This window comes from Electrona antarctica (assembly GCF_951216825.1).
Source record: "Electrona antarctica genome assembly, chromosome: 13".
NCBI classification, from domain to species: Eukaryota; Metazoa; Chordata; class Actinopteri; order Myctophiformes; family Myctophidae; genus Electrona; species Electrona antarctica.
The window spans coordinates 1,889,898-1,915,851 of record NC_136794.1 but is presented as its reverse complement, the minus strand read 5'-3'; the positions used below and the strand labels follow the sequence as shown (position 1 = coordinate 1,915,851).

Sequence of the window (25,954 nt, the reverse complement as noted above, 5' to 3'; positions counted from 1 at the left end):
ATGGAAATTAAGCTCCACCTCCACGGACGACTGCCGCGGCGGCCAGATTCCCGGAAACGCTCTCCTCCGCGGCAGTCGTCCGCGGAGGTGGAGCTTCTTTTCCATCCACCAGCTGTCTAAAAACTCGGAAAAGAAGCTGCGAACAGCTTCTTCTGTCCGCGGCTGTCGGCCGTTTTGCGCTTAGGTGTGGAAACACTGTAACGCTGTGTGCTTCTAAGCAGACAGACATGGCAACGCTGTGTGCTTCTAAGCAGACAGACATGGCAACACCGTGTCTCTTACCTGCACGTCGTTCAGTCCCAGAATGCATCTGGGCAGCCCGGACAGGAAGGCCAGGACGTTGACCTGTGTGACGACCAGCTGCTCCAGCACGCTCCCGTCTCCCTCCGACACCCTGCCGAAGAACTCGTCCCTCACCTCCACCTGTTATGAGACACACGGGTGGAGTAGAGTTGCTAAATAACTCACCTCCACCTCAGTGTTGTTTTTGTCGACTAAAACTAAGACGAAAAATGTTCGTCAACTACCTTTTTTCACTGACGAAAACTAAATGGAAACTAAATGAAAACTAAGCTATGACGACTAAAACTAAGACTGAATATACTGACAATTTCATCAACAAATAAAAAGTAGACTAAAATGTTAGGAAGGGACTAGTGGACAAGAGATCCAGTATGTCATTTTACACTTGGTTGCATGCTGAAAATAGCAGATCTACAAGCCCACTCACTTCAGCAAGTGAAAAAAACAGTCATTACGACGGCATCAAGGCCCGCCAAAATACATTTTAGTCGACTAAATCAGGGGTTCTCAACGTTTTTGGCCAGGGACCCCCGGAAATGCTTTGGCAATGTCTCGGGACCCCCGCCCCGTCCCCTCCCGACCCCCAATATAAATTGACTGCTACAATAACCTTAATAATAGAGACAATACACCATAAATAAATACTGAAACCATGATATAATCATCATTAGGGAAGGTGTATGCATGTACTATGTGTACTATATGTAAACTCTTCATTTCCACTTTCCAGCCATTCAGTTGCAAAATATTCTTTTAATAATTTGGGGACCCCCCAAAATAATTTGGCGACCCCCCGAGGGGTCGCAACCCACGTGTTGAGAACCCCTGGACTAAATGATCTGTAGATTTAGTCGACTAAAATCTTATGACATTTAGTCGACTAAAACTAACTAACACTAAAACATTCCAGGTGACTAAAATGTGACTAAAACTAAATTAAAACTATTCAAGAGACTATGACTAAAACTAAAATCAAAATCTGCTGCCAAAAACAACACTGCTGCACCTGATATGAGACACATGGGTGGAGTAGAGTTACTAAAGAACTCACTTCCACCTGATATGAGACACATGGGTGGAGTATTTATGTATTCATTTACTCAGATGGATCCCCATTAGCTGCCACCAAAGTAGCAGCTACTCTTCCTGGGGTCCATGACAAACAATATACATATAACACAACACAATACAAATAACACTGCACAATACAAACATGTACAATCTTGCAAAAAATACTATTCATAATACAAATACATTTAAGACATTAAAAGTACAGAAAAATAGTTATTAAAGAACTCACCTCCACCTGATATGAGACACACGGGTGGAGTAGAGTTATTAAACCACTAAGACCTGCTGGAACGCATGTGTCGCTTTAGCTTTCAACAACTTTCAACCATTATTTTAAACTCCATAGCCTAGCTGTTGAAAAAGAGTGCCGTGCTACAAGCTTGTAGATCTGCTATTTTTGAAAAATCGTGAAAATGGGGCGCATATATTGAATGTAGGCCATATTCTTTCACAGCTAATTTTTTTATTCAAATATTTGCTTCCGGGGGGTCGCCTTTTGACGGCAGGAGGCACCTAACTAGTGGGTGTGGCCACATAAAAACATTATTGTCTCCACCAGGCCGAAGGCATGGGGAGAGAGTATGTTTTGCACTCCGTCCGTCCGTCCGTCCGTCCGTTCGTGTGTGTGTGTGTGTGTGTGTGTGTGTGTCCGTCCGTCCGTCCGTCCGTCCTTCCGTCTGTGAACAGATAATCTCCGGCACCGTTAACCCGGTCGATGCCAAATTTTGCACACACACTCCCTGGATGCCAACGATGAACCTCTGCCCCAAAATGTCCAGAACGGCCTGTTATAGCGCCACCAGGAGGCCGCTTTGTGCAAAACAAGTTTCTGGACAGTACACCTACAGATTTTGTCCAAACATCACGCAAATTGGTACACAGTCTCTCTAGAGCCATTCAACGAAACTGGTCTTTCAGATTTCTCAGACTCCATCCTGATTGGCTAAGATTGGCTTACAAAGTTCGCAGGAGTGCTCAGTTTCAAACAAAATGCTGCAAATCATGAACACATCGTGTGATTTCCGTGAAATTGTGCACGCACATTCCCACTAGGCCGAGGAAGAAATGCCACATGAACATTTTCAACTCAGCCTCATGGTGGCGCTATAACTGGCCGAAAAGTGTTTTTACCTCTAACTGCACGGATCTGTGGATAACTTTGTATGCCAACTCCCTAGAGGCCAAGGAAAAACCTTTGCCTGGAATTTTTCACATCTGCTCTTTATAGCGCCACCAGGAGGCCGATATATGTAAAACACATTTTCTAATATTACTCCTTGAGATTTTATCCAAATTTCACGCAAATCGGTACACATGCTCTCCATAGTCATGTGATCAAGACGGGTTTGTTTGATTTATCATAATCCACCCTTATTGGTTACGATTGGCTTCTAAACTTTTCAGGAGTAGCCCGCTTTGTACCCGTTTTGTACAAATCGCCACAACTACTCAACGCAGCATCCGATTGTGGTGAAACTGTGCATGCATATTCTCACTAGGCTTTGGAAGAAATGCCACTTGACAGTTTTCAAATCAGCCTCATGGTGGCGCTACAACAGGCCAAGCCGTGTCACACACAAACACACACATGTACACACACACACACACACACACACACACACACACACACACACACACACACACACACACACACACACACACACACACACACACACACACACACACACACACACACACACACACACGTTTATATTGCTCCTTAAGGTGGCCTTACACTAGCCGATATTTTTCCAATCTGAAATCTGATAGCACCACACACTACAGGATAATCGGAGCGGGGCAGAGCAAATATCAATAAAAACATGTACAATCTTGCAAAAAATACTATTCATAATACAAATACATTTAAGACATTAAAAGTACAGAAAAATAGTTATTAAAGAACTCACCTCCACCTGATATGAGACACACGGGTGGAGTAGAGTTATTAAACCACTAAGACCTGCTGGAACGCATGTGTCGCTTTAGCTTTCAACAACTTTCAACCATTATTTTAAACTCCATAGCCTAGCTGTTGAAAAAGAGTGCCGTGCTACAAGCTTGTAGATCTGCTATTTTTGAAAAATCGTGAAAATGGGGCGCATATATTGAATGTAGGCCATATTCTTTCACAGCTAATTTTTTTATTCAAATATTTGCTTCCGGGGGGTCGCCTTTTGACGGCAGGAGGCACCTAACTAGTGGGTGTGGCCACATAAAAACATTATTGTCTCCACCAGGCCGAAGGCATGGGGAGAGAGTATGTTTTGCACTCCGTCCGTCCGTCCGTCCGTCCGTCCGTCCGTGTGTGTGTGTGTGTGTGTGTGTGTGTGTGTGTGTGTCCGTCCGTCCGTCCGTCCGTCCTTCCGTCTGTGAACAGATCATCTCCGGCACCGTTAACCCGGTCGATGCCAAATTTTGCACACACACTCCCTGGATGCCAACGATGAACCTCTGCCCCAAAATGTCCAGAACGGCCTGTTATAGCGCCACCAGGAGGCCGCTTTGTGCAAAACAAGTTTCTGGACAGTACACCTACAGATTTTGTCCAAACATCACGCAAATTGGTACACAGTCTCTCTAGAGCCATTCAACGAAACTGGTCTTTCAGATTTCTCAGACTCCATCCTGATTGGCTAAGATTGGCTTACAAAGTTCGCAGGAGTGCTCAGTTTCAAACAAAATGCTGCAAATCATGCCACATGAACATTTTCAACTCAGCCTCATGGTGGCGCTATAACTGGCCGAAAAGTGTTTTTACCTCTAACTGCACGGATCTGTGGATAACTTTGTATGCCAACTCCCTAGAGGCCAAGGAAAAACCTTTGCCTGGAATTTTTCACATCTGCTCTTTATAGCGCCACCAGGAGGCCGATATATGTAAAACACATTTTCTAATATTACTCCTTGAGATTTTATCCAAATTTCACGCAAATCGGTACACATGCTCTCCATAGTCATGTGATCAAGACGGGTTTGTTTGATTTATCATAATCCACCCTTATTGGTTACGATTGGCTTCTAAACTTTTCAGGAGTAGCCCGCTTTGTACCCGTTTTGTACAAATCGCCACAACTACTCAACGCAGCATCCGATTGTGGTGAAACTGTGCATGCATATTCTCACTAGGCTTTGGAAGAAATGCCACTTGACAGTTTTCAAATCAGCCTCATGGTGGCGCTACAACAGGCCAAGCCGTGTCACACACAAACACACACATGTACACACACACACACACACACACACACACACACACACACACACACACACACACACACACACACACACACACACACACACACACACACACACACACACACACACACACACACACGTTTATATTGCTCCTTAAGGTGGCCTTACACTAGCCGATATTTTTCCAATCTGAAATCTGATAGCACCACACACTACAGGATAATCGGAGCGGGGCAGAGCAAATATCAAACATTATTGATGTTGATCGGGCCGATCCCGATCGCGCTTTGAGCGGTCGGGCACCCCCCGAGCGTCAAAAATGCCCGATTATCGGCTAGTGTAAGGCCACCTTAAACATTTTGCCAAACATCACACACACACTCCTATCCTCCTGGTGGAGACCTGTGCCCAGAAGGGCACTTTTTCTAGTTTTAACTCTTTCTGTACACATTTTTTAAAAAGTCTTGCTCCTAGTTTAACCCTTAGACAGATTACTACTGGAAAACACGTGGAGTTTTGCATTAGTCTTTTCTGCCCTGTACGTGATTTTCCGTAGTTCTCTTTTTTTATTAATACCAATACATTAATTCGGTCCGCACCTCTGTATTGAGTATTGAGCATAAATATCAACTACATTTCCCAGAATTCCCGTGTCACGTGACACACGTGTATGCTTTCCTATTGGAAACTGACGCCCAGCCCCCAGTGAACAGGGGGGTTGGTTGACTCCTCCGAGGTGGGCACTGGAGGAAGAGTTTTTCAGCCAGGTTTGCAGTCGCCGCAAAAAAAACAATCTGAAAAATGATCCATCCGTGTCCAGTGGCATTCTCCAGTCCCAGACCGTTGGCCGGGCTGCAACATCCACCCTCGCGGATTACACGTGTGGAATGTTTTTTCTTCTCCCCGCCGGAGTTACCACCAAGGCTGATGCCTTCGCTAAAAGGTAATTTTATTGTATTCGAAAATGCCCTAATATGACATGTCTAGTAAGACGATCCCTATATTTGGCCCGAGCCGACCTAGTGCTGATATCAGATAGATGTGGTAGAACCATATATGGATAGATCTAACTGGTTTAGTCATCGTGACAGGCATAGTCGGAGAATATATAACAAGGGTCGGTACTATAGGTGATCGACGTAGCTAACAAAAACATCTGATCAAATGAATGTATTGTACTGTGTCTTTGTGGGCCGAATCGTGGCATCGTGGCATACAAATAGATGTTTGTATAATTAGTATCACGATAAAATAATATGGCGACGTTAGAATGACACCACCAATGAGTGATCGCGTGTAATGTAGCTGCCCAGCGTATATCCAGCACCATCACGTCACCACATTCCACTGGCTGTTGGCTAGTAGTAGTTGCTAACAAACACTGCACAAATGGTACTGGCTATTGGCCGGGCCACAAGCCCGGGCAATAGCCAGTACCAATGTTGCTGGATGATTGCGACGCAATGGTGCTGGATATACCCTGGGCAGCTAGCTACATTACCAGCGGCAGCGATCACTCATTGGTGTTTCATTCTAACGTTGCCATATTATTTTATCGTGATACTATACTTATACAAGCATCTATTTGTATTTGTCATGCCACGACTCGGCCCACAAAGACACTGCACAATAAAATCATTGATCGCCAGCAGCCGGGTAAAACGCCATGTAATAGTAGCGTGCACTGACTACAGCTAAAATGTTTATTTATTTTTATATATTTAGAACTGGCATCAGATGAGGAGGAGGAGGAGGATGAAGAGTCAAGACTGCGATGGCGTTCTCCGACACTGAACCGGATTCATTCATTCATTCATTTCAGGGGGGGCAGTTTTTGGGTGTTTTTTTTTATTTAGCCTACTCACACATAACCTGACTCCGCCAGATGGGGCAGCAGAGAGTACACTGGGTTCCCCCCTCCTGCTCCCATCTGGGAACTCTCAGGCAGACTTGATGCCCGGCCACAAAACGGCCTGGCCAATCAGCAGCAGCTAGAAGCGAAGTTGCTCACAAAACGGCCTGGCCAATCAGCAGCAACTAGTAGAAGCTAGAAGCTGCTGCTAGAAGTTGCTAGAAGCTGCTGCTGATTGGCCAGGCCGTTTTGTGGCCGGGCATCAAGTCTGCCTGAGAGTTCCCAGATGGGAGCAGGAGGGGGGAACACACTGTACACTCTGCTGCCCCATATGGCGGAGTCAGGTTAACTCACACACACACACCGTCAAGGACTGGGTTTGGGGACATTTGGGAGGAGTAGCTCTGATCCATAGCTCTAAATGCGCATTTAGAGCTATGGATCAGAGCTAGGGGAGGAGTAACTGTTTTGTATGTAGGCCTACTTATTTTCTGTAATATTTATCATTTTATTATGTTAGTAGTCGTAAAAAATAAAAGACTCTTTTACAATGAGTTAGACCTGTCATGACTATTTTGTTCACTATTGTGAGGTTTATTGTATATGACTAAGCAAGTTTCAACTGTGATTTACTCTGTAACGGTAGATGGTAATAACTCCATTTCTTTTTTATAATACAGTATACATTCAAGTCTATATTTTGATACATATCATGGGCACCAAGTCATATCAAAACAATGTCCTTGGATGTGTTTTTTATCAAAACTGTGTTTCTTCATAACAGGTTTTTGAGATACATGCATGAATAGACAAGGTACTGGTAAGACTATGTAAACATGGTATATATCAAAATGTGCGTTAGAATGTCTAATTTTACCCCAAAAAAGAATTGAGTTTATATGATGTTCCAATTTCAGAGCTATGGGGACTTTTAGCTGGATAGGTCAGATTGATCATGACTGACCATGCTATTTATAGATGGCAAAATATCTACAGTGGTACATGTGAGAAACTTTTTATTTTATTTTAATTGAACTAGACAACTCACCCTTTAAAATGAGATATTGCATGGCTATGTACGCCCAGCAGAAAAAAAGTTATTTAGAAAATAAAACTTCAACCGGGCATAACTTTTTTTGGTTGTCCTAGAAACAGAAACAGTGTAAATGCAGGCTCTTTTAAATGGCTTCCAACACAAGAACTAAACATTGTATCAACTCAGTTCATTTTTTTCCTGGAAGCAGACAAGTCAAGCTTTCTCTGAAGGTCTTTCGTTGTCACACATTCACAACAGAGAATTTTCAATAAATCATTCAAAAACGCCATTCTGGCCATAGAGAAGTCTACCTACTATATAGAAATCCTTGAAACGCTCAAAGAGTTAATATAGTACCTGTGATGATCATGATTTAGGGGGGAAAAAATCACGGCACTCCATCTTTTACACTTTCAGGGCTTTTAATTGTTTAATCCAGGGTTCCACCACGCGTAATACGCTAAATCCGCTATTTGTTTAATGCGTTTAATTCACCGTTTTAAAATAATGAAAAAGAAATAGCGGATTTGTCCCGGACCTGGTGACGAGGCCGTCGCGTTATGATGACGAAACCGGAAATCAAGTCATCCTCTGGGCTGCTAGGGCTTCTGGGAAATTGAGCCCAATGCATGTGAACGGGCCGTTTGTTTAGACTACAACATGCTGTGCACTGTGGTTTCGTTTCGCATTGTCATGGCCGCTGGCTCGTCTGATCAACAACAAACCATTGGACTATTTTTTGCCGGATTTTCGTGGTTGAAAGCTGCAAATACTTCAGCGTATGCTCTAAGGGTAATAAAACAATCTCGGCAGCGTAGAATATTGGATTAAATAGCTGGGAACGCGGGTTATGCAGTAAGACTGTTTTAATCAGCAAACTATACTATCAAAACATTGGCCAAATTGTCAATTAATATAAGAAACCGCCCACTATACCTGCACTTCCTCCTCTGTAGAGGCCACGCCCCCCAGCGGGGGGGTGGTGGGTGGCGACCAGTCTCCGGGGGGCGGGGCCACGCGTCGTAGCAGCTCCGTCAGCGCGTGGCGGAAGCTCAGGTAGTCCGCGTAGCTGGGCGTGGCCAGCTTCACCAGCTGCTCCCGGATTGGCTGGCGTGTGACGGGCGACTTGGGCTGGATGCCCCGCCTCCTCTCGCGGTATTGGACCAGCTCCACACTGACGGAGTGGACCCGGCCCGCCTCCTCGTAGCTCTGGAGGCGGTGCTCCGACACCTGGTGGGAGTTAGCCTTGTAGCGTTAGCATGACTGAGGAGTTAGCCTCGTAGTGTTAGCATAACTGAGGAATTAACCTCGTAGCGTTAGCATAACTGAGGAGTTAGCCTCGTAGCGTTAGCATAACTGAGGAGTTAGCCTCGTAGCGTTATCATGACTGAGGAGTTAGCCTCGTAGTGTTAGCATAACTGAGGAGTTAACCTCGTAGCGTTAACTTTTTTTTGCCAAAATTGTGATATCTGCCCGAAGCAGTGGTTCTCAACCAGTGGTCCGGGGACCACCAGTGGTCCTTGAGTAGGTTCCAGATTGTCCTCAGCTAAATGATGGAAGAGTAAAGGCCTATTCATAGTCTGGATTTTCGGTGATGAGGTGACCACCGCTCCGGTGGTGAGCTGACCACCGAAGCTGAAATAACTTGAGCGGTGGTGAATAAAAACAGAGAGAAGGGCTGGAGCGGTGGCGGTGGTTTGCTCTTCACCGCGGCTCGTGACGTCATGTTGTAGTTGGGTGGTCACCCTACCACCGAAAATCCAGACTATGTATGAGCCTTAAGACTAAGTACCACAGACGAAAAACAGTCTAAGTCCAAATTTCATTCTGACCCATCCATGAAAAGGCCCTTATCTATCATTTATACATTATGGATAAATAGTGTGGACTAAGGGCCGATTCATACTCCTATTTTTCCGCTGTTTCGGCGCTGTAGTGCCGAAATGATTTCGGCTCGTCAGAAATTTTCAGTAGCACCGAACACCTAAAGTCGGCTCCGAACCTCAAATGACTTCACATTGTAGGCTCTACAGAGCCGAACAGACTTTTATTCAGCTCTAAAATAGGAGTATGAATCGGCCCTTAGACTGTTTTTCGTCTGTGGCATAAATTGAACCTTATAGACCTTTAACTCGTCAGAGTGTAAAGTGAAACCATATCCATTTGGTTCTGTCAGAAATGCATTAATCAGATAGTATTTCTGTCAGAAAGCAATTCACGGCTTCCGTGTGCAGTCTCACTCAAAGTAACTACTGGGTTGGGCTACTATGTCTGGCAGATATAGCTGATTATGGAGACTGACCTGGTGACTGGGGTCCAGCCGTAGGGTTCTGAAGGGTTTGTCCAGCCCCTGTTCGTAGAAGAGAAGGATTTCCCCCCTGTCCCCTCGGTCCCCAGTGTCCCCTCTGTCTCCTCCGTTGGACAGACGGACGTAGATGGGTCCCCAGTGGCGAGAGGACATGATGTTCTTCTTCTCTGGGATGCGCAGCAGCATGGACCAGCCCTCCTGACGGGAGGAGACATAATTATTATTTGTTATAGTTTAGTCATAATTACGTTAAGTAAGGGATAATGAATGGCTAGGTGTTCATTGTTGATAAATATATCACAGACAGGTTGATTAACCACCGATGCGGAGCACCCAGATCAAATATAATTATTTTGGGGGGGTCCTCCTCACCCAGATCAAATAGGATTATTTTGGGGGGTCCTCACCCAGATCAAATATAATTATTTGGGGGGGTCCTCACCCAGATCAAATATAATTCTTTTGGGGGGTCCTCACCCAGACCAAATAGGGTTATTTTGGGGGGGGTCCTCCTCACCCAGACCAAATAGGATTATTTTGGGGGGTCCTCACCCAGATCAAATAGGATTATTTGGGGGGGTTCCCACCCAGATCAAATAGGATTATTTTGGGGGTTCCCACCCAGATCAAATAGGATTATTTTGGGGGGTCCTCCTCATATAGATCAAATAGGATTATTTTGGGGGGTCCTCACCCAGATCAAATAGGATTATTTTGGGGGGTCCTCACCCAGATCAAATAGGATTATTTTGGGGGGTCCTCACCCAGATCAAATAGGATTATTTTGGGGAGGTTGCGGCCTGAAAAGACATTTCATTTGATGGGAAACAATAAACAATATTTTGTTGTCAATTCCATGCTGAACTCTTGAGAGCAGGGTTTCATTTTACCCTCTCAAGAGTTAAAGATCTATTAGGGTCCATTTGGTCACCAACTCTCCATCATTTAGCTGGGGACAACATGGAACCCCCTCAAGGACCACTGGTCTAGAGGCTCCCTGGTCAACAGTGTGCCCCACCCACCCGAGGCTTCATGTGCTCTGGTTGGTAGAGGTTCTCCGGGACCTCGGTGCCGTCCTCCAATCCCTGCTCTTCCTCCGACCACGGGTCGTCTGGGAGGGCGGGGCTTCCTGGTTGGTCCGGATCGGCGATGCGTAGGCCCCTCAACTGGTCGAGGACCAGCGTGCTACATGTCCTGTCTGTCCCCTCTAACGTCTCCCCTAATGTCCCCCCCAGTGTCCCCCCTAATGTCCCCCCGGTTCCATCACCGTTCGAGTGCTGATGGGCGTCTGAAAAGAATCAGAGTCAGAATCAACATGATTGTTCCACCTCCTTGTAAAACGCTGTTTCTGTGCATCAAGCTCCATCTTTTTAGGGTATTTCCATTTGAGAAACGGAAGAAGATGATGAGGGGCGCTTTACCAACCCTTTCATCTTACATCACCGCGATAACATAACATCATATGCCGATTTGCTCAGTGACAGACAAAACAAACATTAAACTCTGTTCATTGTCAAATGGCATTTAATGTTTGTGTTAGTGACAAACAAACATTAAACTCTGTTCATTAAACTGTTCATTGTTAATGGAGTTTTTAATGTTTGTCTAGACAAGACAAACGTTAAACCTGTATATAGGAGGGGCTAGACGTTATCTATAATATCTACATATTCTTTGAGACACATTCATGGGGTGAAAACAACACAGCTTAACATTGGCATGGCATTATGGTACACGTTGTTACATTTTATGTGCTTTTGAGGGTCGCGCTAGGCCCTACCTATGCCCAGCTTTCCGTGTTTGTAAACACAAACAGTGAAGATAAAAGTGAAGACAGAAAAGTGACGACCCACATTGTGATCGGCCTTTTTTTCTCCGTCATAGCGCAATGATGATTCAACGCATGGAATTCAATGGCCCAAACCACACCAAAGGGTCACCATGCTACTCCTCGGAAACCGTTTGGACCCAAGGAGTTGCATGTGGTGACCCTTTAGTGTGGTTAGGGCTTAAGCCTTCAGTCTTTACGTTCAGCACGACTTAATAGCGCAAAATAGTCATAGCGCACAAGACGGTGGCGTTGTCTTAATTACCTATAGCTATGCTAGCTATATTAGTTATATATACTGTAAATGCTGCTGTACATAGGAGGGGCTAGCGCCCCTCAAACAAAATAAAATAAGTGCATGGCAGCCTCCTGACCTTGTGACTCTTCGTCGGTCGACGACTCAAAGAACCCAAAGGTACCGTAAGGACCACCTCCTCCTCCCTGTGTAGCTCCGTAAGGACCGCCTCCTCCCTGTGTAGCTCCGTAAGGACCGCCTCCTCCCTGTGTAGCTCCGTAAAGACCGCCTCCTCCCTGTGTAGCTCCATAAGCTCCGCCTCCTCCCTGTGTAGCTCCATAAGGACCGACCCCTCCCTGTGTAGCTCCATAAGCTCCGCCTCCTCCCTGTGTAGCTCCGTAAGGACCGCCTCCTCCCTGTGTAGCTCCATAAGGACCACCTCCTCCCTGTGTAGCTCCGTAAGGACCGACTCCTCCCTGTGGAGCTCCATAAGGACCGCCTCCTCCCTGCGGAGCTCCATAAGCTCCGCCTCCTCCCTGTGGAGCTCCGTAAGGACCGCCTCCTCCCTGTGTAACTGCATAAGGACTGCCTCCTCCCTGTGTAGCTCCTCCTCCCTGTGGAGCTCCGTAAGGACCGCCTCCTCCCTGTGGAGCTCCATAAGGACCGCCTCCTCCCTGTGTAGCTCCGTAAGGACCGACTCCTCCCTGCGGAACTCCGTTGCTCTGCCGCGGCGCCGGCCGCCACTTCCTGTCCTCCCGCGGTGGCTCTTCAAAATAAGAGCTGAAGGGGTTTATGGCCGAGGATGGCTTGATGTCGCTGAACTCTGCGTCCAAGAAGGGATTCTTCTTGGTGTATGCTGGGGGCCCCCCGCTGCTGGGCCCAGGGGTTCCGCTGGTGGTCCCATGGGTTCCGCTGGTTAGGGCTGTCACGGTTAAAAAATTAAGTTCTCGATTAATTGACAGAAATAATTGCGATTGGCGATTTAATTGTGTATTTTTCTTGCATTGAACATTGGAACGGGTGCTACAATTTGTATTTGGTTCCACACCACCACAGGGGGTGCAGTGCCCGGTGTCGAGTCGGTCGGACCCACGGTTGTCCAGAACCGCCCCAGAAAGGCCCCTGTTCAGTGTCCATATATGGAGCTATAGCCTGTTCTGACATCATGCTGACGTCTGCATAGACTCCAATATTTGGGCATGCCTGACGACGAACTCCATATACGGGCATTAAAAGGGACACAGACATAATATCTGGGTGGGGCATTCATTTCCAACTTGCATCGTTCCAAGTAGGCCAGTGCCAAACAGGCACCGCTCTAGTAACTTAAATATACACATTCATCTTTTTCTTGTCAGGTGAAACCTGACTAGTGAATGCTCATGAAATGTAGAAGAGCTAGTCAGTAGTCATACATGAGTCATACTGAGGACCTAGTCCTGATTGGCTGCCACACATGCTGCTGTCATTTATTGGTTACTCAGGTCACATGACCAGGAAACATAACAGGAAGCAGGTAACAGAAAAATTTAGAGACACCCAATGTTATGTAACGTAATGTTATGATTCAGACCGGCCGGTCAAAATGGCGGAAACAGCAGATCCACAAGCTTTCAACACGTCACAAAGCTATTTCTGCTATACATTTTTGAGTGGTGTAAACCACTCCTACAACTGGCTTTGTTAGTTTGTCTGTCTGTCTGTTCGTACCAAAAAATGAGCATGAGCATGTGATTTCATTACGTCAGACATTACGTCAGACCACAGCTGATCATTCTATATAAGACCTTACACCACTCAGTTCACACGGGTGTGATTTTTTTTAAATGTATGGACATTTTTCTACGTGGAAAACGATTGATGATTATGCAAAAAGATAATTGCCATTATCTCAAATAATGGCAATTAGGCGATTCTTATGTAATAATTGTGACAGGAGGCCTACCGCTGGTCCCAGGGTCCTGCGGGGTCAGGTCCACTAGGGGGCGCTCAGCACCAGCACCGTGGCTTTTGTTATGTTTCCAGGCGGCGGGAGGAGGAAGAAGAGGAGGAGGACCAATCAGGTTGCTGCTTTTTGCGTCCTGTTGCTGGAGGAGTGGCTGGCCGTCCAATCGGATGTGAGAGGGGGCCGGAGTCCGCCCGGGCCGTGGGACGGAGCGCGCACTGACCTTCCGGACGTCATTGTCGTCGTCAAAGGTCACCCAGGTGCTCCTGGAGGATTCCGATTGGCTGCCGGACGTCCTGGAGGCATCCGATTGGTTGCTGGACGTCCAACTGACGGCGTCCATCATATTGTCCCCGCCCTCATCCTCTGTGAACACAGACGAGTCTGGAAGACAAGAGAAATTTTAAAACTATATATATTTTATTATAATTATGATATACTATTCAAAATTATTGGAAAGAGACAGAAACAATGAAGTTGTATCTACAAGGAAGTATTTGGAAAAAAGCTGTCAAGATAGCAATTGACCTCCTCTCATCCACTCTGCAGGGAGTTCCAACTACTTCCCTCTGGTAGACGGTACAAAGTACTTAAAGCGAGCCGTAACATCTTTAAAAATTCCTTCATTCCTAATGCCATTAAGGCACTAAATGATACCATGTCTTGTTAGATTTGTTTTAAATGTATTTGTCACTGTTGTCCTGCTTTTGGCCATGAAGAAGATTGTGTGTAAGTGTCCGCCTCCTCCACATTGTGGAAATTTCCACATTGTGGACAATAAATCAAACTAACTAATTAACATAGGCTACTATATTCAATAAATACCCAGTTAGTTATGCAGTCTTCTTTTTTTTCCCCTCCACATAATCAAATGTTTTATGGAAGCCCGGAGCATGGGCGACTTGATTCTAGACTTACAATAATTGATAGAAATATTTTTGTTGAAATGTCTATTGGAAAAACTGAATGGGGTCTGGATCGATGGAACCAGAGAATGTCCGCCACCGCTATGCCCTATACACATGAGGCTTCTTAACCCATGTATGCATGAGAACTGATTCTTCAGTCTTCTAACACTAGCATGACTGAAGAAAAAAAAGGGACACAAGTAGCATGTGCTTAAGCCTTAAATTCATACTTGGGAAATGTTTCAGATGTCAAACATTTCCGAGATGATAGAATGGTGATGGATGATGATGGTCATGGAAGGGGATCCTTTGAAAGCTTTTTTTAGATTTTGAAGTTTATTATCTTTGCCCATGGCAAAGATAATAAACTTCAAAATCTAAAAACTTCAAAATCTAAAAAATATTTAAAAAAATCACACCCGTGTGAACTGAGTGGTGTAAAGTCTTATATAGACTGATCAGCTGTGGTCTGACGTAATGTCTGACGTAATGAAATCACACCCGTGTGAACTGGGTGACCATAGCAACCATGCTCATTTTTTTTGGTACGAACAGACACGGGTACATTTGTTTTGGTACGAACAGACACGGGTACAAAGCCAGTTGTTGGAGTGGTTTACACCACTCAAACATTCAACAGCTAGTTTAAAATAATGGTTAAAAGTGGATAAAACCTAAGGCGACACCAATGCGACCAAAATGGGTTAAGACTCGGTGTGGCAGGATGGAAATCAAAGGTTTCAGAGAAGAGAGGCCACTTCCTTGACAAACATTACACACTCCCTGTTCCACGCACACGCACACACACACACACACACTGACACACACACACAGTACACACCCCGACATTAAAGTCACATCAGTCAGTTAACCCTGCAGTGTCCAGGTGGTACTGTTATCATACTGTCAGAAGTCAACACTTAAAATCAATTCCATTCGGTTGTAGTCATATTTTAGTCCCCTGAAATGTTTCAGTTTCAGTCATATTTTAGTCACCTGAAATGTTTCAGTTTCAGTCATATTTTAGTCCCCTGAAATGTTTCAGTTTCAGTCATATTTTAGTCCCCTGAAATGTTTCAGTTTCAGTCTAGTCCACCATATGATTGTATAGCCAACTAAATCTACAGTTGATTAAGTCGACTAAAGTTCATGTCGGCAGGCCTTGATGGCGTCTTAATGCCTGATTTATAATTGTCCGTGTGCCAAAAATGGCTGATCTACAAGCTCACAAAGTTCGTAAGATCGGCTATTTACGGTGAGTGACACCCACACACAACCAAACATAAAATGACTTGTCTTTTAGTTCTACTGGATCTCTTCTCCACTATAGTATTACTTCTACTGGATCTCTTCTCCACTAGTCTTACTTCTACTGGATCTCTTCTCCACTAGTCCCTCCCCAACATTATAGTCTAGTTTTTATCTGTTGACCAAAATTGTCAACATATTTAGTCATAGTTTTAGTCACCATAGCTTAGTTTGTACTTTGTTTTTGTCAGTGAAAAACGGTATAGTTGACCGTCATGTTTCGTCATAGTTTTATGGTCGACAAAATTTACGTTGCAAGTCGACCACATGTTCCTTTGAGAAGTCGTTACACGGTTAAATAGCTGAGAAATATGAATAAGTAACTGATACATATTAAAGTATTAAAAGGAGGAAAAACTCACCAGTGCCGTGTTGTGATGCCGTCAGGTTGTGAGGTGTGTGTGTGTGTGTGTGTGTGTGCGTGCGCGCGCACACGCACACACACACTCACTCACTCTAGCCAGGGCTCGGCCACAAACCCGCCTGATTGGATGAGCAGGGGAAGAGTGGGCCGGCTGTCAGCCAATAGCGCGGCTCGGCAGACAGTCTGCATAGCAGAGGCTTGTGTGAGCTTGTAGAGGCCATACCACCACCCCCCCCCCCCCCCCCCCCCCTCCCACCCTCCACACACGCACGCACACACACAGTCTCTGTTTTGTCTACTCTGTGTTTTGCTTCAACTTAAAGGTACACTAATCCCCCCCCCCCTCTCCACACACACACGCACACGCACACACAAGCTGTCCTACTCTAGCACCCCCCACAGGCCACAATGTGAACTGTGTCCACTGTGCGTAGGTACTGGAAAACTGTTGGCCCGGGGGGCCACATGCGGCCCCCGCCTTCACTTAAAGGAGCATTCAGTGATGTGTGTGATTTGGAAAACCCCCCGGTCCGCCCCGGTAACAAGATGTGCACATGCACGCTCTACAATGGGGGGTACACACAACAGGCCAACAGCACACACACCAAGGCTCGCCCCCGCTCAATCATGATTGGAGGAAGGCCCCTCTCTATTCTGATTGGATGAAGGCTGGGCCACCTAGCCAAAAACTAAACCTAAGGTATTTTGACCCTCAGGGGTTAACTGGGGACAGGGAGGAACTCCTCATGTGGTCAGCACACTCTATTATGTGGAGGATTATCACAACAAAACAAAAAAAGAAGTGATATTTGAATTAAGTGAAATCACTGACCTTTAATAATAATAGCCCTAATGTCTGAATACTAATATAGAGTTGATTCGAGCTGTTACAATTTACAAACATGCAAACATATTGACCCGCTTTAATTACCTCAGTCTATATTAGTAGCTTAGTGACGAGTATTAAGATTTTATTGTCTTTTTTTATGTCCAATGTATTTGCATTTAAGTTCATAAAGTTAACATAATTATAACTAAATGCATTTGAGAATAAATGTTACTTACAAGCTAAAAACGGGCCACGATGTGACGTTTTGAGCTTGTAGAGCAGCTATTTTTGCTACTTTTGTGTGGCAGACAAGTATAACGAAGTATGACATTAACTAATTTACGCCGAGATCGCCTTTTGACGCTTTCTGGTCCAAATGTTTCATAAGCATGTGACACTGCGTGTATGTATTATGGGCAGAAGAATTTTCACAAAACAGCAATTTTCATTACTTTTTCATACTTCAGATTGTCCGCATAGGTCCAAAGATCACGTGTAGAAATTGCATTTTGATCAAAGATGGGAGGATATAGATTTGAACTGTTTTTCATATAATTCAAAATGGCGGGTGATCTAGAGGTTGCCCTTGTTCGGCATGAGGAGACGCATATGTGTATCGAAGTTTCATTGTCGACGGTCAAACGGTTCATGAGCAATGTGCGTTCAAAGTTTGCATTATGAATTGAGTGCAATAGCGCCACCCTTTGGCCAATGGTCGTGGGCTTCGCATCCTCATCGTTTGGCATAGCCCTCTACCATATTGCCAACTTTCGCGAAAACCGACTCCACGGTTCAGCCAGAACTGCTATTTTTGGCGGAAGAAGGAGAAGAAGAAAACAGACAAATACAATAAGGGACCAAGAAGTCCCTTTGGTCTTGGAAAAAGATGGGTTTAATTACTTTTCCATTACATATCGCTACACTTGATCTATCGATAAATGTGTGTATTCTCTGTGTTCATGTCAAGGCGTGGGTTTGTCCATAATGTGTTCAAATACAATGTCCATCTATTTGCCCAGAGAATCACTGTGTTTACTTATTTACGCTGTATATCCAAAGTAATACATCTTTCCCTTAAAAAACCTGCACTATCCACAAGTTTCACACATATTTAAGGTATTTGCTGAAAAGTTACTATATCGATTTCAAATCATTGAATCGTATCGTATCGCCATTAGTTTCACGCGCTCGTGAATGTTGCACACAACTTACTGGGCGTGTGCGGGGGGTGTGCCGAGTCCTCATTGGTCAGTTCCTCTGCGTCGAGGGAGGGCAGGTCGCCGGTCGACGCCCCCATGCTCACTGAGCTGCGCTCCGATTGGCTGACCGAGCTGCGCTCCGATTGGCTGACCGAGCCGTGCTCCGATTGGGTGTAGTTCCAGCTGCCGTCTGAAGGGGGCGCAGCGCTCCAGAAACTGGCCGTGGAGTAAACGCTGTGTCTGCTTCCTGTTACACGCATGCACGCACACACACACACACACACACACACACACACACACACACACACACACACACACACACACACACACACACACACACACACACACACACACACACACACACACACACACACACACACACACACACACACACACACACACAAATCACTTGATATAATGTGTAGCAACATTTAAAGTGGTAGTGAAACGTTTGTCACACTTCTAGAGCATATCCGTGGTCATCATATGGGCATACCCAACAATTACGGGTGTAACGATATGGTAAGGGCCGATTCATACTCCTATTTTACCGCTGTTTCGGCGCTGTAGTGCCAAAATGATTTCGGGTCGTCAGAAATTTTCAGTAGCACCGAAGAGCCGAATTTAGGACGGTACCCGTCTTTAATTTCTTTGCTAAATAGTTACTGTATCGATTTTAAATAAATTAATCGTATCGCCATAATGAACCAATATCGTCCATGTATCGTATCGTCAACCATGTATCGTGTCGTATCGTTAAACCCCTACTAACAATGGATGCCAAAACTAATTTCCGTGTGTGTAGTTATATCAAAAAGTCCATTAGAATGACTCCCTGTGAACTAAAACGCACCGCTACCCTTATGAACATAAATTAATTTTGATTTCACTCACCTGTTTGATCCCCATAGCTGCAAGTTCCTCCACACTCTTGAGCGGCAGGATGGTTGTCCATGCTACTTCCTGCATCTGACCATAAAACAATAAACAAACATTTAATAATGGGGGCACGGTGGCACAGTCAGCAGTGCTGTCGCCTCACAGCTAGAAGGTCCTGGGTTCGATTCCCGCTGGGGACGCTGTGGGCGCTGGGGGCATGTCCTCTCCTCCACGTCATCAGTGCCCATACCCGAGGCGGGGTTGGCGAAAGGGCCTTTCTGTGTGGAGTTTGCATGTTCTCCCCGTGTCCCCTAGGGTAGGTACACTCACATGTTCTCCCCGTGTCCCCTAGGGTAGGTACCCTCACATGTTCTCCCCGTGTCCCCTATAGGGTAGGTACCCTCACATGTTCTCCCCGTGTCCCCTAGGGTAGGTAACCTCACATGTTCTCCCCGTGTCCCCTATAGGGTAGGTACCCTCACATGTTCTCCCCGTGTCCCCTAGGGTATAGGTACCCTCACATGTTCTCCCCGTGTCCCCTAGGGTAGGTACCCTCACATGTTCTCCCTGTGTCCTAGGGTAGGTACCCTCACAAAAAACATGCAGTAATCCTGGTCTCTAAACCAGCTCCACATCCGGCCGGGGAAACTCCCCCCCTGTCAGGTGAAAAGAAGCAGCTTCATGCTTAGAAGGAAGCATGAGGTCAGTCCACTGCTCTACCCAGGTTGGCAGAGGAAGTGTAGTGCCCAGGATTACATTGGATAATTGAAACTGGGTGAAAAAATGGGTTGCAAAAATGTGGGATAAAAATGTAATGTAAAAATGTAATGTAATGATCATCATCACCACTGTACGTACAGTGCGTACGTACGCGTGTATGTATGTATGGATGGATGGCTGGATGGATGGATGGATGGTATGAACGTATGTACGTACGTAAAAAGCGTCATTGTTGAGGTGTCATTGAGCCATTTTTCAAACCGTTATATTTAATTGTACCTGTTTGGCTCTCAGTGTCGCCCCCCGAAGGCTCCTCTGTGAACTCCACCCAGCCCACTCTGCCACGGCCGACACAAGCGGCGGCGGCCATGTTGTTTGATGTTTAACGTGTGGCGAGTTTCCCTCCAAACGCTACAACGTTTACAAGACGATCGTCATCTCTGTGTGTCTGTGGACGAGACGAAACAAGAGCCAACGCGTTCACTTCACAGCTCCAGAAGTTGAGATAGACAGCAACATTTAGTTTTAGTTATAGTATCTTTTGATTTTGAATAAACTGTCATTTTAGTTTTAGTCACCTGAAATGTTTTAGCGTTAGTCTAGTTTTAGTCGATCTACAGTTGATTTTGTCGACGAAAATTGCATTTTGGTGGGCCTTGATTAATGCCTGATGCCTTAATGCCATTGGTTGCATGCTGAAAATAGTAGATCTACAAGGTTGCAGCGCAACGCGTTGTGAGCTTGTAGATCTCCTATTTTCAGAGTGCAACACTGAGCGCAACCAAACATACAATTTAGCAGACGCTCTTAACCCATTCTGGGTGGGAACCCCTTTTGGTGTTTTAACCATTATATAGCTATTGAAACGCTATTGACCTACAAGCTCATAGCGCGGCACCGAGTGCCGCGCTATGAGCTTGTAGGTCTGGTATTTTTGAAAAATCGTGAAAATGTGGCGCAAATGTTTGAATATATTCTTTCAGAGCAAACGTTTTTAACTCATATATTTGCTTCTGGGGGGGGGGGGGGGGGGTCTCTGGAACAACATATTTTCAGATGGGGGTCGGCGGCCAAATACATATAATTCTGGGGGTCCTTGACATGAAATATTGAGCACCACTGACATAGAAAAATACTAGGTATTTCAGAAAACTGTTAGGATTTAGAAGACATTTTCTTTATTTCGACATCAGGCCTAAATTAATCCAGAGCGATTCACAGTAAACAAGAACAAAACGTTAACACATCAAATACATAAATAAAATAAAATCTTCTCCACTAGTCCCAACCTTTAGTGTAGTTTGTATTTGTTGACGAAATTGTCATGTAGTCATAGTATATTTAGCTCGCAGATTACTATGAAAACCTGCAAAACCTGTCCGTCCGTCAGTCACGCCTCCATATATGGTTGTCACTGTCAGTCTGTCACACCTCGTGACACAGTCCATATATGAACACATGGCCATATATGAAAATCTCTCACTGACCTCATCAAACCCTGGATAGCCATACATGGAGAAGACTGGATCATCACCTAGATCTTCATATATGGAGCCGACTCTTGATCAATGCTATACAGTAAGAAAACTCTTCTAGAAAATCATTGTATGACATTCAAACTCTGTTCTGAGACGAGCTGACAGCAGCCCTTTAGCCACGAGGTCAGCTTCTACTGACCCTGCATGTTAACTTCCTCCTAGAAACCCACATGCTCATTTTGTATACCTGCACGAAAACGTTAGACAAAGACAGAGAGGGAGAGAGACAACAGAGAGAGAGAGAGAGAGAGAGAGAGAGAGAGAGAGAGAGAGAGAAAGAGAGAGAAAGAGAGAGAGGGGACAGGATATGTACATTCTGCAACGCTCTGATAACAACAGAGTGATAGAACAACAGAGTGATGCTGACATCTCATGTGCGCACACGCACACACGCACGCACACACCCCTCTTCAGCCTGTCTGTCTCTTAACAACTAAGATCTCACAGAGTCATTCCCATCCACCAGCTGCCTAAAAAACGGGAAGCGATGCCTGCTCTTAGCCGCATCTTGCCGCCTCTTGCTGGTACTGTCTGGGCGCACTGACAGACGCCCCAGAGCTGAAGGAGGCGTCTACCTTTCTACGTCTATGGAGATACAGATGCCCCAGAGCCGAAGGAGGCGTCTACCTTTCTACGTCTATGGAGATACAGACGCCCCAGAGCCGAAGGAGGCGTCTACCTTTCTATGTCTGCGGAGATACAGACGCCCCAGAGCCGAAGGAGGCGTCTACCTTTCCATGTCTATTCAGTATTTTAGTCGTGACATAAGCGACCCCTCCAGAGATACTTCCGGGTCCTACTGTTTGTGTCCCCATAGAGTTATACTGTGTCCCTCCGTCGGACTAAATCTGAGACTAAAACAACCACTAAAGTCTAATTTTACCGCTTTCCTTGCAAAAACAAACCTACTGGTCTCCCATATCTGGCTGTGACAGGCTGTCTGCCCTACACTGAATACTATCGAATAATAATTCTACTTGAGTTGGAAGCATTAAAGGAGAATTCCATACTAGAAGGCTTTCTTACCTTTATTTGTAGTTGTTACGTCCCCACCAAAGAGGTCCAGGTGTTATTTTGTGCAAAAGCGCACATGGCTATTTTCCCTACCATAAGCCCTCAATGAATTGCATGTATGGGGTGTTGTGCTAATTCGCTTATTTCCATCGCTCAAAAATCATTGTATATATCCTCTCTTCATAATGTAAATAGTATCCCAAGCGGCACACTTTACTACATATTTCGATGGAAATAAGCGAATTAGCACAAAAACCCCAACCCCCATTGAGGGCTTCTAGTATGGAATTCTCCTTTAAGACCCATTTTAACCCTCAATGGCTTCCTTTCTGAAAAATAACGTTATTGTAAAAGGATTCACACGATCAGATATTGCTATTTACAATGAGAAGCGGACGGGAGCTGGTGCCACTTGGACCCGGATGTAACGTAGGACTACAAAATGACGTCGGACTTAAATACCGAATGGAGATACAGACGCCCCAGAGCCGAAGGAGGCGTCTGTCTGTCTACCTTTCTATGTCTATGATCTTATTGGCTTACAGGATTAAAGGTTGCTCAGATGGAAGCTGCCATCTGTCACCTGTTAGAAGTCAACCTGCAACCAGAGGAACCTCACAATAACAGTATAGAGCCCGGCCGATGTAAGATTATTTTATTATGATGCCGATATATGTTGGAAAATCCTAGACCGCTGAATGCTGATTTTTTTTGAGAAAATCTTAAGTTTCCAAATCACTTTGAAAAACTTTTTTTTTAAAAGTTTATAGCATTTAATACAAATAAGCGTAAATAATGTTTGGATGGATAAATGCAAATGATTAAATAATTTACTATATATATATATATATATATATATATATATCCATCTCAGAAATCTTGTATCTCTTTATTTTCATACATGAATGCCCTACGTCATCACAGAAGAGTGTCACACTATAAGAGTACAAATAGCAGATCTACAAGCTCCAAACGTGTCAAGGTATGATGTGTCGTGAGCTTGTAGATCTGCTATTTTCAATAGATTTATATGTATTATTTGCGACCGCAAATAATCACGTCAGTCAGTAACTTATTATCCCCATAGATGGTCTCAGTCGTGACATCACGTGACATCATCAGGGATGTCATATATAGTAAACCTCAAACACTTAGATCTAGATATGGATATATGTCAGAACCTGTTCTACATACATTCCATATGTTGATCGTTCCCCATCCATCCTTCCTCTTCAATGTCTCCCTTTTATTTGACTGACACCTGTCCATTTAAACTCTAGACAGGCCCGCGCCAAAGTTATTAGCGCAGCCGTGCCCGGCAGCCGGCGAAAACAGTTCTCAACAGGCCAGCTCTACCTGGGCCCTCATCAAACCCGGTACACTCAAGACACTGCCCCCGCTGCCACCCTTAGATGTTCTGACATTCCATATGTTGATCTGACCTCATCAAACATTGTACACTCAAGACATCCTCCTTATATGGCCAGTACAGAATTCATTCCATATGTTGATCTGACGCCCCCATTTGGCTGGCCATGCCAAAGCGCCAGCGCTCGCCCAGCAGTCTGCTGTCACCCAGGCGGATATGTTGATCTGACACCCCCATTCGAATTAAAGCACCAGCGCTCGCCCAGCATGCAGTGTGATGTCACCCAGGCGTGCACTTTTGAATCACTTTAGTAGACCTGTACTGTACTCTGAAATGAAATGAAATGATTACTATATTTACCCAGGGTATCTGGGCTAAGCTCAAGAACTTGTTTCCAGCCAGGCCCTGCTCATAGAACACATTTCATCGTAGTGGTTCAATGCCTTGTTCAAGGGCACTTCAGCGGTGGTAATTTTAACGTGTCGGACCGCTGATTCGAACTGGCGACCTTCCAGGATCAAGACCGCTCCGCAATCCGTTCGGCCACCGCTGCCATAAACATTCAACATTGAATCACTTTGGTAGACCTTAGGCCTGTACTCAACATTGCACCAAATAGCATTCAAGTCACCTGCAGTAGGCCTACGCTAACAAAATAAATGGTATCCTCTAAAACAGGGGTGGGCAACTTTAAGTTGTAGATGGAGAGGGCCACTATAGTTCCACACTCATGCCAGAGGGCATATTGCATATTCTGTCGTAGCAGAAATAGCAGATGCACAAGCTCAAAACATGTCGCACCGCTACGCGTTTTGAGCTTGTAGATCAGGGGTGGGCAACTTTGAAGATGGACTATAGTTCAGAGAGAGAGAGAGAGAGAGAGAGATAGAGACAGGCAGAGAGACAGACAGGCAGACAGACCGGGGAACAGAGAGGTGGATTGTTCAGCACCCTGGGTCCTCTCCCAACACAGACTCTGTGCCAAGTCACTCTCACACACACACACTCTCACACACACACACACACACACACACACACACACACACACACACACACACACACACACACACACACACACACACACACACACACACACACACACACACACACACACACACACACACACACACACACACACACACACACACTTACTTCCCACCATGCCGGACTAGCACTGACATATGGGTGTGTTTGTGTGCGAATTACATCACCCTCCCTCCCTCCCTCTCCCCCTCCTATCCCCCTCCCCCTCCCTCTCTCTGAGAGTGACTGTACCCCCCCACCAGAATGTAAACAAACAATACAGTAGTGCCGAGTCATCAGAATATGTATCTACATAACATTTTGTACAGTACAGTTTCTGCTGAGTCAGCGTGTGTGCATACAGTGCGTGTGCTTGTGTGTGTAAATTATAGGATCATAAAATGCAGAGAGACAGTATAGTGTCAGAGTAAACTATAGGATCATAGAATACAGAGAGACAGTAGTGTCTGAGTAAACTATAGGATCATAGAATGCAGAGAGACGGTGTAGTGCCTCAGTAAACTATAGGATCATAGAATGCAGAGAGACAGTGTAATGTTCAGTAAACTATAATGATTATGTAACTAACAAAAACAACATATAAAGATGAACAGCCTATGGCTACAGACCAGCAGTAGGACTACAGTATGTCCTGTTTATGTTTATGAGTGCCATAATGTAACCTTTACAACCAGTCTGTCTGAATAGACTCTATTCCCACATAGTTGATAAGAACATCTGCAGCAACTTGTTGTCAACCCTACAAAAGGACCAATCCCTGCTCATATTACAATAGATATGCTAAACTTTAGTATATCCAACGTGAGCAGGGATTGGCCATTGGTCCTTTAGTAACTAAAAGGACCAATCCCTGCGCACAATAGATATGCTAAATCAGGAGTTCTCAACCTGGGAGTATTTGGTTTCAGTATTTATTTATGATGTATTTTCTATTTTCTATTTTTCTATTTTCTATTTTTCTATTATAAAGTTTATTATAGCTGTCAATTTGTATTGGGGGTGAGGGGGG

The 25,954-nt window shown here is 45.1% G+C and overlaps 1 protein-coding gene across 1 annotated transcript in view; it reads right to left on the bottom strand.

The window, feature by feature from the left end:
* Nucleotides 1-25,954, bottom strand: part of ston2 (stonin 2) — a 36,917-nt gene that overhangs the window by 9,222 nt on the left and 1,741 nt on the right. The window contains exons 2-10 of the mRNA XM_079518614.1: nucleotides 20,260-20,428; nucleotides 19,276-19,350; nucleotides 18,395-18,628; nucleotides 13,774-14,157; nucleotides 11,968-12,750; nucleotides 10,788-11,053; nucleotides 9,760-9,963; nucleotides 8,394-8,687; nucleotides 283-423 (exon numbers count right to left, since the gene is read on the bottom strand). Coding sequence (XP_079374740.1) covers nucleotides 283-423; nucleotides 8,394-8,687; nucleotides 9,760-9,963; nucleotides 10,788-11,053; nucleotides 11,968-12,750; nucleotides 13,774-14,157; nucleotides 18,395-18,628; nucleotides 19,276-19,350; nucleotides 20,260-20,350 — 2,472 coding nt within the window. The 5' untranslated portion in view covers nucleotides 20,351-20,428. The remainder of the gene's footprint in view (nucleotides 1-282; nucleotides 424-8,393; nucleotides 8,688-9,759; nucleotides 9,964-10,787; nucleotides 11,054-11,967; nucleotides 12,751-13,773; nucleotides 14,158-18,394; nucleotides 18,629-19,275; nucleotides 19,351-20,259; nucleotides 20,429-25,954) is intronic.